This window comes from Aythya ferina (assembly GCF_964211825.1).
Source record: "Aythya ferina genome assembly, chromosome: 15".
Classification (NCBI taxonomy): domain Eukaryota; kingdom Metazoa; phylum Chordata; class Aves; order Anseriformes; family Anatidae; genus Aythya; species Aythya ferina.
In genome coordinates, this window is record NC_140314.1 from 12,729,444 (window position 1) to 12,740,184 (window position 10,741).

General features: G+C 50.5%; 1 protein-coding gene across 1 annotated transcript; it reads left to right on the top strand.

Moving 5' to 3' along the window:
• The first annotated feature begins 839 nt into the window (after positions 1-839).
• On the top strand, positions 840-9,143 carry TEDC2 (tubulin epsilon and delta complex 2). Its single transcript, XM_084537481.1, has 10 exons — positions 840-956; positions 1,032-1,127; positions 1,262-1,317; positions 1,699-2,389; positions 3,386-3,439; positions 5,232-5,316; positions 5,685-5,793; positions 6,030-6,131; positions 6,571-6,782; positions 8,927-9,143. Exons 1-10 carry the CDS (start codon positions 931-933, stop codon positions 9,071-9,073), a joined length of 1,578 nt encoding a protein of 525 aa, XP_084393607.1. The 5' UTR covers positions 840-930; the 3' UTR covers positions 9,074-9,143.
• The last annotated feature ends 1,598 nt before the right edge of the window (positions 9,144-10,741 follow it).

Here is a 10,741-nt window from a genome sequence, read left to right on the forward strand (position 1 = left end):
TGCAGCAGAGGCCGGCCCTGTGCTGTGCAGAGGCAGAAGCACCCCTCGGCAGCTGTCCTGGCACCACATCTGCAACCAGCTTTGAAACCCCCCTGGGAGAAAACTGTGGCAATAATTCTGCCTAAAGATGGGAGTCAGGAGACGCTTTGCGCGCTTGGAGTTGGGATGAAACAATCGGTTTGGCCAAAAACACCTTAGGGACTCGTTGTTTGCACAAAAATGCCAATTATAGTGTTATGTTATGTGGTGATTCCAAGCCCTTTCTGTCCACAAGGCCTGCAGGAGCTCTGTGACCTGCCCGGCACTCCGGGTAGCACCGCGGGGCCCCTTGGCCCACAGAAGCACAGGCTGGGCGCTGCTTGGCCTCAGAAAGCCGAATCGTTGGGTGCTGTGGCAGTGAACTCAGCCCAGTGGGAGACTGACACAATTCTCTGGTTGTTGCAGAGTTTGCAGAAATCCGTTCTTCGCCCACCCCAGGCGCACAAACGGCTTCTGGAGGCAGGCTGGGACGGTGCTGGTGGCAGCCTAGGACCCTGTGCCATCAGCTCCACAGTTTGACTGCCATAAAAACAAGGCGAGGGGCTTCCAGTCCTGGCTCCCCAAGCGCTGCGGGGGCACCGACAGCCCCCAGCTTTCTCTCCACAGGAACCTGCAGTTACGGGGCGGCGGGGGAGCCCCGCACACCCCATGCTGGGCACCCAGCCCTGCGAGGCGAGGACCCCTCAGGCTCCCTTCAGAGCCCCGAGAGCTCCGCGCTGCGGGCGGGCAGGGCCGGGCCGTGGCGGCCGGGGGCGGGCGGCGCAGCGGGGCCGCCCCGGAGCCCTTGGGCGGCGCTCCGCGGACTGGGGCCGCCCTTCCCCGGATCTCCCCGGCCTCGTACAGGGCCTGGCCGGGCAGGACGGAGCTGGGGAAGCCTGGCAGAGCGGGGCCATGCTGCCTGCGGGCTGCGGGAGGCGGTGAGCGGCTGCGGGAGGGTGCGGGGCTGGATGGTGGCGGTGGCTGGGGCTGACGGCCCCGGATGGGCTTTGCAGGCTGGCGGCGGCGCTGGTGGAAGCGCTGGGTGGCGGAGCGGAGCGGCGGAGGGAGCTGGAGCGGCTGGCGGCCAGGAGCCGGGGCCTCCTGCAGCGGTGAGTGCGGCCCCGAGCCCGGCTGGAGCCCCCGGGTCTCCCCGCAGCCCCCGGGATGAGGCTCCCGGGGGTGCAGGGAGCGGGCAGGGGGTGTGCGGCAACGCCGTGTGCTCTGTGTGCACCCCCCCGTGCAGGGCCGGCCAGGACGATGAACAGCCAGAGACAGAGGCCAGCTCCAAGGATGGATGTGGTGAGCGCTTCCCTCTCCGCGTGGTGTCACGCAGGGCCTTGGCTGAGCCAGCTGGGCTGTTGGAAGCCCTCCTGCTGCGCTGCCTGCAAGCCTTCCTCCGCTTCTCCCTCCCACCGACACCCCCGTGGTGCAGTGACCAAGATGAGGGGATTGATGCTTGTCAGCCGAAGGGCGAGGATCTTCTTCTGTGACCCCCATCTGTGCTGGGTTTTGGGGTTTGGGCGTTTCTGCCCGCTGCTCGGTGGGTGTGTGGCCACAGAGCCTGTCGCACCGTCCAGGGGGCTCCGCTTCATCCCACCACAGCTGGAAGAGCGAGGTAATGTAGAGAGAAACGGGGACAAGTCGGGTTTGGATCCTCTGATACGTCTTCTCCTCTCGCAGAGAGCAGGCCTTCACCGAAGGAGCTGGAAGAGCTGGAGCTGCTGAACAGAGCCTTAGAGAAGGCACTGAGAGTCCGGAAAAGCATCTCAAAAACTCCATTAGAGGCCCAAGTAGCTCCCGCAGAGAAACCCGCAGGTGAAGGATCTGCTTTCGAGAATGCTCAAGAAAAGCAAGTGCCTGTGTCTGGCAGAGATGTGCCTGTGTCTGGCAGAGATGTTCCTGGGAGCAGGGAGGCGAGGGCTGTAAGCAAAAAGCCTGCCTCTTTGAAGAAGCCCTCTCCATACCAGCTAAGAGCACCTTACAGGACTGACCCAGATGTGAAAAAAACACAAAAGAGAGCCCCAGCCAGATGTGTTTCTCAGGGTCCCAGGACAGCTGGGAAGAGCTCATCAAAAGGGGTGGCTTCCAGACAAGGAAGGAGTCATAGGCCAGCCAACAGTGCCAGTGACCAAGGGGTCTGTGCTGTGACTGAACTCCGAAACGCACCTGGGTCATCCAAATCTGCCCTCAAGGAGCAGCAAAGCTCCATAAGGGATTCAGTTGGGGAAAGGAACTTGGTAGCTGCTGGTAGGCAGCTAATTGATGCAGGGGGGAAAAGCTGTGGTTCCCATGGAGTGTCCAGCAGAAAAGAGAACCCAACAGCTGAAGGAGGGAGCACCTCACCTCGGACAGTCACCGTCCAGCAACAGGGGTGAGTGCTGGGAGATGGGAACCTTTGTTCTGCTCTGCTGGACATTTAGCCTGGCACATCTGCCAAGTCTGCTCTGTTGTCCACTGCTCCGTAGGGCCTGCTTTGGTCTCACAGCTCCTCAGATCCTTCTCAGCAGAAAGGACTCTTTACAATTTAGACTAGCCCTGCCAGCTCCTGGGCTGGTATCCGTTTTCCCCTTAGAGACAGGTGGGACCCATCTGCAGTTAGCAGCCTGGGTACCGAGTAAAGCACTCCATGGTCAAAAAAGAAAAAAAAATAATAAAATAAAATTCTGTGTTGGCACCAGCCCCTGAGCCACATGTTTATCAGGTGGGCTTTCCATGTCCTCTCTGTATTCCTCCCTGCCACTGTAGGGATGGAGGAAAACACCACCTGAACTCCCTCTCCATCTACTAATCATGCCAGTCCCCTAAAGTCCTGTGTTCATAGGTTGCACATGACTCTAGCCGTACCTGCCAACATGCATGTTTTTGCAATTCCAAGTTAGGTTTTATTCTACTATGGAGTTAGGAGGAATATACCCAGAGGAAGCTGAAATGTTCCTTTTGCATTGCTTTGTGTCATGTGGCGCTAAGCAAAGCTGCCTTGTTGTGCTCAGGTACAGCAGTACAGTTGGGAAGGTTTGCACGTGTACACATTTTTAATGATTAGCTTCCTTGAAGGTGTTGCTTCTGTGTCTTTACTCTGCTCTGTCAGGGCTTGGTCCTGGCTCTTCACCTTGGATGAAGTGCTGGTTGCTGGTGGGAGGATGTAGGAGCTTTCCCAGGTCAGCTCCTTTGATGTTTGTGGAAGTGCCTAATCCTCATGCCTTGAGGACAGGCTGCAGGCAGTGGTGAATTCCATCTCCAGGGCTTTTGACATCTTCCGTTACAGCTAAATTAATTTCAAATTTAAACAAAATGTAACTTTCTCTACGAGAAAACCAGGCTCTGCTGACCTCCGGTAGTCAAAGTTAATGATTCTCTTGTTCTGCAGATGCCAGCTGAAGCTACCTCATCCCTACAGGAAAGCCTTCTCCAGGAACTGCAGGTAAGCCCTGCCTGGTCAGTCCAGGCCACGGCTGCCCTCTGCTGAAGGGCTGCGAAGGAGATTTCAGGCTGGGGGAGCCCTGGCTGGTTTCTGGGGCAGGCTGGGCATCGGCCCTGCGGTGTTGGAGCAGGAGGAGCAGCCCCACATGGGTGTCTGCAAGGCTGCTCTCAAGTGTGTGTGTGTTTATGCTGATCTAGCCAGAAGTTTTACATTTGTTTTCAGAGTTTTAATCCTTGTTAATCCCCAAATTGAAAATGTACAGCTTGTACGTTGAGGAGCCTAAACAGAGACAACTGCGATGTTACTGCACTGGTGGTGCAAGTAGCTGGGTTTTTGGTGAGCTTGGTGCTTTCGTCTATTCTCCAGTCCCCAGGAAGGATTCTCTCACCACTTCATTTAGGAAATCTTGTGATAATTTAGCATATTTCTAATTATGTGATTTGTCCAGATATTAAGCTTAACTCTAAATCTAGTTACAGCTCTTTGTGTTACCCTCAAGAATGGCTCTTCCTGTGGGGAACTGTCATTTATCAGACAGCAATTTGTCAGATGCCCTTCAGCAAGTTGTAAAGACTTGGTTCCCTTAATTTTCCCTTGTAAATTAAGCCTTTCAGCATCCTAATCATTCCAGTACAATGTTACACTCTTCACAATTACTTTCATCTTAGTGACAAATTGAAAATAACCTTTGTGCTGAAGATCACTTACAGAGAGAATGCATCTTGCCTGGCACTCCTGGTAACCTCTGTTCTTTTCTGTTCCATTAACCTTACTATTTCTTTGCATAATGTGTTTCTGAAAACTGCATTTTCTACCATGATTTAAAAGATCCATCCAGATGGAGAGAAGACACATGCACACTTGGGTTAGACAGTCATGTACTACGTAGCTATTTTTAAGCTTCCTCCTGATGGCTCTTGCTGTTTGTTGTGGCAGGTTTGGGGAAAATGGCTGAGATGCACCAGCTCTTTAAAGCTGTCGTTTGAATAAAGGATGTTTTGGGGTCTGGGCATCAGTGGGAATGTTGAAGTCTGTAGTTTAAATGCACCTTCATGGTAGCACTATTATTAGCATAACATTTTCTTCTAAAACCTGGTCTCTGATACAGAATCCTGTCCAGATTACTTCGATACTGTGCTTAAACCTCTGCTTTTTGTGTCCATGATACTGGTGCATGGCTGTCATGCTTCTTGCCAAAAATGCCACTCTGTCTCTAAAAAGATAAAGTTAAATTAAATAAGAGTCTTGAGGAAGTTTAGCTGATGAAGGAATCATGGTGGTAAAAGCTAGGGTGAGGGTTTGTCCTGTCTGCTCTACCACAGTAGCCTTTTTGTACACGTTTGCTAAAAGAGCAAATGTACAGAAATGCAAGAGACTTGTCCCCCACCCCAAGACAAAAATGGAAGCTTATTATGTTTCCTGTGGGATAAAAGCACATGTAGGGAAATGCAGCAGAATTACTGATGTGCTACAGGTTCACATTCTGTTTTATGGAAGTGTGTTGTCTCTTCTGCTGGCTGCAAACCCTGTGCCTCAAACCAAGCTGAGAGAAAGGACACAGGTGTTTTGCAGTGTTTGAAGCTTTCTGTAGGGAGTTATTGTTGGTCTCATACCAGTCTGAAAAACTGAGGGGGGAAAAGCTAGTGAACAGCCACTTTGTCTGGTAAAAGAAAGTGGCGAGGAAGATGCTTGTGTTTGAAGTGCAGATGTGGTATCGGTGTGTCACAGCTCAGTGTGAGCGTGGTCTTGCACAGCATAACTCTTCCACGTCCTGTCCCTTTTGAATTTCCAGGGCATGGGAGAGAAGTCGTCTCTGCCAAACAAGTGCAGATGCAGCAGCTGCAAGGAAGCGTTTTACAGAGAGGATCCAGACTACTGTATCCTTCCTCAGCTCGCCACCCCCTTCCAAGAGCGTGTGGTGCAGTGCAGCAAGCAGCGGGCTCAGGAGGTACTTCCATTTGGAGAGTTACACCTCCAGTAACGGCAGTTCAAGTCCAGTCTGTAGGAAGCATTTTTTCTTTTTCGTAGTGCAGCTTTTGAATAGTTATAAAACTTGGTATCCAGACAAACAAGGCCACGAGGTAAAGAGGCCGCAGACAGCTGTGCTGTCCTCTCCTGCTGTCTGCAAATGACACTTCTTGGGCCGCTTACCCTCTGCCACTGCCCCTGATCCCAGCTGCCTGGGGCTCAATGTAGTGCACAGGGTTTGTGCTGTGTAATGTTCCTTAAGTTGCTGCTGTTTGAGTTTTGTTCACCGATGCCAGCACTCAGTCCTGCGGAGATAGAGGAGGAGTTAAAGGTCCTCCAGGATGTCCCGTCCCTTCTGAGGCAGTATGTGGAAGCTGAGCCTGCAGGTAAGAAAAACGGGAAATGGGGGACGAGGGCAGAGGATGGAGTAAGGATGATTTGGGTGTTCCAATTCCATGCATCTTTTGCTCTTGGTGTGTGCCAGACATCAGGGACAGGGACAGGGACAGGAGCCTTCTCTGTCCAATGTACTGGCTGGTTTAACCCAACGTCACGCCAGGAGGTGATAAGTGGAGAAAAGTTACAGTATGCTCATGCTGGTTTTCCTCTGCTTCTCTTCTAGACCATCCCACTCTGCAAAGAGAGTATGAAAGCCTGCTAACCTTGGAGGGTTTGCAAAGCACAGTCTCCCAGTGCTTGCGTAAGCTGCAGCTTCTGCAAGCAGGTGAGCCAGCCCTTGTGTTTGTGGTCAGGTGTGAATGTGGCCAGCTGTGCTTGAACTGTGGGTTGCCCTCTATGTTCAGAGCATTATGGACCAACATCATTTTTCTCCTGGTTATCATCTGTGGTAAAGTAGTTCGTAAAACCCTCTCTAGTGGCAAGTGAAGCCACGGTACCTGTTTGCCACCCATCTGTGTTTGGGAGAGGCTCGAAAGTTTTACCTGGTGCAATTCAGAAGAGTTGGTGACGAAACCATCGAGAGACTGGGGACGCTGCATGCCATAACTTAAGATGTCCCCATTGTGCCATGTACGAGGAGCTTACCCTGACAAGTCCAATGTCATTAGTCATTAACTTCTAGGGACACTAAGTAGATGACAAGTTCTGTGAGTACAGGTTGAACTTGCATATTCCTGTCTCCTGCCAATTCTTCACCCTGACAGCTGTGGAGTCCCAGAAGAGGCTGCACCCAGACTGCAGCGGGGATGTAGGAAGCTGCTGTCCCGCCTGTGTTCCTGCCAGGGGTCGGGCATGTGGCGGTGCAGGCACGCTGGCTGTGCCTCTCCTCTGGTACTCCAGTTTCCAGGAGCTGAGGGACCTGTTTGCCTTGAAGCTGCAAGTGTCAATGCTGCACCAGGAAATTGCCTTACAAAAGGTGAGTCTTTAAGGTTGTTAAAGCACTCTTAAGGCAAGTATAGGGCAAGAAAAGGGCAACTGTGGTGCAGAAGTTGGGATAGTGGATCCTGATGGAAGAGCAGTAGTACAGCAGGCTCTCCCAGTGGTGTTTCTGTGTTTATGCTTCACTCTGTGTCCCGTGAGTGCCTCACTTTGCAGATAGCCAGACTTACTCTTTTAAGACCACAGCAGAGCGCTTTCAGTGTCAGACCCTTTTTTTAGCCACTGTTTTGGAGTAAGGCAGTGGAGGATGTTGGTAGTGCTTGGAGATTGCTTTTGGCAGACCTTTATAGTCCCCCTTTTAATTTCAAACCACTGTGCTGCTACTCTTGACTCTACCTTCCTGAGACTTCCTGTAAGAACATGAAAGGAGGTCAGCTTCTCCACCAGAGAGCTTGCTGCACAGAGATCATTTGTTCTTCTCAACCTTCAACAGCAAAGGGCAGAGATCTGTGAAATCACATCTACCCTCTTCCTTTGAGACATATCAAAGGCTATGTCAATGACAGAGGCTTTGGAAAAGCAGGGTTTTTTTAATAGCTTGGGGAAGAGTTATTTGTAAGTGGCCATACTTCCCTTTCTGGCTGAAGATGGACTGTTGCTTGTTTTCAACAGGGCTTTTAGTGCTATATCCTTGATTTATGGGTTGTGAGATCTTTGCTATCTGTGTGCCCATAATGTAGTAGTTACTGGAGCCTGATGCTTCATTGACTGGCCCTATTTCCTCTGCATGTGTATTTAAATAGATGCTTTGTGTTGGGTGAGCGCTGAGTATCTGAAGCAGCTCTGTGTAGAATATGCGAGATAAATAAAATTATTGGGACAGGTGAAGTAAATGGACATGGTACAAGATAAATATACTGGGAAATGAGCTTCATGTTTCTGGGCCAGCCCTGTCCATTGGCTTTCTGTAGAGAAACAGCAAGAATCATAAAACGTCCTGTTAACTCTTAGCTTGTCTTTGGTGAAGGTGTGTTTCCCTCTATTCTTCTGCATTAGGAGCAGATCAAGAGGATGGAAAAGAGAAGGGTCTTTCTCATAGGAAGTGGGGAAATGTAGCACTTCTTGTGCCAGTTTTCTCCTTATGTCCGCAAATCTTAACTCTTTCCAGAGATTAGCAACTGTGCTCTGTCCCTGTTTCCTGCAGAGGTTTGTAGAGGACTGGAGAGGGGAACCCCTGCAGATGTCCTGTACCCTGTTCTGTTTGGGTCTTCCTTTGTTTCCACCACTGAACCACACTTTGAGGGACGTGATTGTCACATGCAATTGATTGTCCACTCTTCTCCTGGGAAGGCAGTGTGCGTAGTAGACTGTGGAGTTTTAATGAGCAGACTGCTTGGTGTTCATTAGCAGATACTAGCTGAAAAATTCCCAGGCAAAATGCCTTTCTGAGTATTAATTCAGGACTGGGGCATTAAAGGGTAACTTTGTCCTTCGACAGGAAGTACACTTCTGCTTGGGTTGGCAGTCCCAGCCATCATCCCAGAGCTTTGTGCTGCTAATTATACCATGAAAGGCCAGCGGTCATTTGGGAGTGTGGACTGAGATCACGAGCTAGGCTTAATAAGCCCGGGGTCAGATCAGGGAAAGTCAGACAGCTCTAGCATCCCCAGCAGCATCCCTGTTCTGCATGGGCTGGAGCTGGCCTCTTGCCCACCTGTCTTGTATTAATGTGACCCAAGTGGGAGGAGGCAAGAGCAATCAGTCGTAAATGAGGAGCTGAACTTAGCAGTGGGTGAGTAAGCTGTTGGCTGTGTGGTTGCAGAGCTCCCAGATCAACTTCGTACGTGCTTGCTTTGAGTTTCTTGCAGAGAGCTGATCTCATCCCAGCGCTGGGCCTTCTCTGCAGCACGGTGCTGTCAGAGCCCGCAGAAGAAAAGCTCTGCCACTTATCTCACTGGCTGAGGAGCGCTGGGTGGCTGCTGGTGTGCTTTATGAGCAGGGGATGAACAGCTCTGTCACTGTTAAATGTGACAAAAGAAAGCATTTATCTGCCAGTTAATGTGGTATTACTCATACTGCTCTGGTTAGCTCTCGCTTGTTATGCAGCCACTTCAGTTCCAGGAATCCTAGAAGTGCACCCTGGCCCCGCTCTGGTGACGTGTCTTCTTTGTTCCTGCCCAGCTCACGATGACAGAACTGCTGCCTGTCCTGGAGTCCGAGGCATGCCCAGAGGCCTCTGCAGCTCAGCTCTATCGGGCGATTTACACACAGCTCTGTGAAGGCGGCAAGCGATTCCCGGTGCTGGTGAGAGATGAGCTGGCAGACTGACTGGTGAGAACCTCCTACCAGCCATTCACATAACCAGGGACAGTTTTAAGCAATAAATCTTTACCAATAACTTTTTTTTTTTTTTTTTTTTTTGCTCTGCTTGTTTGTCCGACTAAAGGAAACTAAATTCCTGGCTTTTGGCTTTTTCTTTGTATATGAGTCTTATAACCTGCTGATTCTGAGGCTCTCTGAAGCTTCAGAAACCTTCAGTGTTTCCCTGGGTACTGGTGTTGGCTTTTCTTCAAAGTCTTCCAAGGTCTTTCTGTCCAGCCAGCTCTGGATTCTTGACCTCCTCAGCCATGACGCTGCCCTTGTATTCAGACTGTAGCTATCCGTAGGATGTAATTTACACTGTTAGCAGTATACTGGGGGCACAGCTTTCCAGTGTCAGTAAATCCAGAGAACCCAAGCTTCTGCTTCCCTATTACCATGTCCACAAATTGATATATAACCAGCACGATAGTTGTGACTGACAAATATTCACTGACCAGCAACGTTTCTGATGTCTTCATCCACAGAGGCCTAGGTTGCATGCAGTGGTGCCTCTTCAGGAACCTGTCTGGTTTCCAGACAGCCAACTGCTTGGCACCTGCACCACTGCAGCTGGAGCAGTCCTTTCCTTTTAGAAGTGCCAGCCACGTTGCTGCTCAGAGCAGGGGCCTCTTCAGGCAGTTTCACAGCTCGCCAGGCTCCTTTCTAACGACTTGCACTAGCCTACAACTGAAATACTTTTGCTGGATCATTTTAGGTGGTGATCATGCCTGAGGCAGCAGTCTGAGATGGGTTGGGCTATCTGCACTCGGGGGAGATGTCAGGGAAATCCAGCTGCAGCAGCAGAGCTGACAAAGCAGCCCGGTAGGTGGCACTCAGCGCTTTGCATTGCTGCCGAACCTGTGCTGGTGGCTGCTGGAGCCGTTTTCCAGAGTGATTAGTGCAATATCCTGCCCAGCTATATAAATACAGGTACTCAAGCAGTTCTGACCTTATCACCACAGGAAAACTCTAGCTTTGGTTCTTCATGCATCTTAGGTCTGCACTTGTGGGCCCTACGTCCCCTGGCGTTGCTGTGCAGTAATTTAAGCAATGCTTTAGAGTCATTTGGAATACTTCTGCATTTTTAAGTCCATTTAGAGAAGGGCCACTGCAGCATTTTAATTCTTGTTAGTTTGACTTGCACTGTATCTGGACTGAGCTGTTGGTTTGGAGTGATTTGGCTCTTAGCAATGCTGACGTTGGTCATTATTTTTTCTTGGCAGGAGATAAGGTTGTCTCTCTTTTCCAAATATTTGGCCCTTTCTGACATGCTCCCAATTCGCTGAAAATTATCCAAATATATGAAAATCAGCATCTCTTACTTTCGCTTTTTTTTTTTTTTTTTATGGGATTGCATTTGTTTGTTCATATATAGGATTTCATTTCCCATGGAGCTGGCAGGTAGGGCAGCTCTGGCGTGTGCAACAGAAGCACGCAGCAGCTACCCAGGGCTGTTTGCTTTTCAGCCTGGATGTATTTTTTATGAAGGACTGGCTTTTTTTCCTGCATGCATATGTGGAAGCATATGCGTGAACAGATGGATGTAGTACAGAGCTGCTGTTTGGGACAACTGTATATGACCTCTTGACTTTGTTGAAAAGGTTGGGAAAATGCCGATTTATCGTGATTGTGTAG

What these genes read in the sequence shown, in the direction of transcription:
- TEDC2 (XM_084537481.1), top strand. Translation starts at nt 931, where the DNA reads ATGCTGCCTGCGGGCTGCGGGAGGCG. An exon ending in GTCACCGTCCAGCAACAGGG is followed by an intron (nt 2,390 to 3,385) that starts GTGAGTGCTGGG and finishes CTTGTTCTGCAG; the next exon opens with ATGCCAGCTGAAGCTACCTC. An exon ending in GCCTTCTCCAGGAACTGCAG is followed by an intron (nt 3,440 to 5,231) that starts GTAAGCCCTGCC and finishes TTGAATTTCCAG; the next exon opens with GGCATGGGAGAGAAGTCGTC.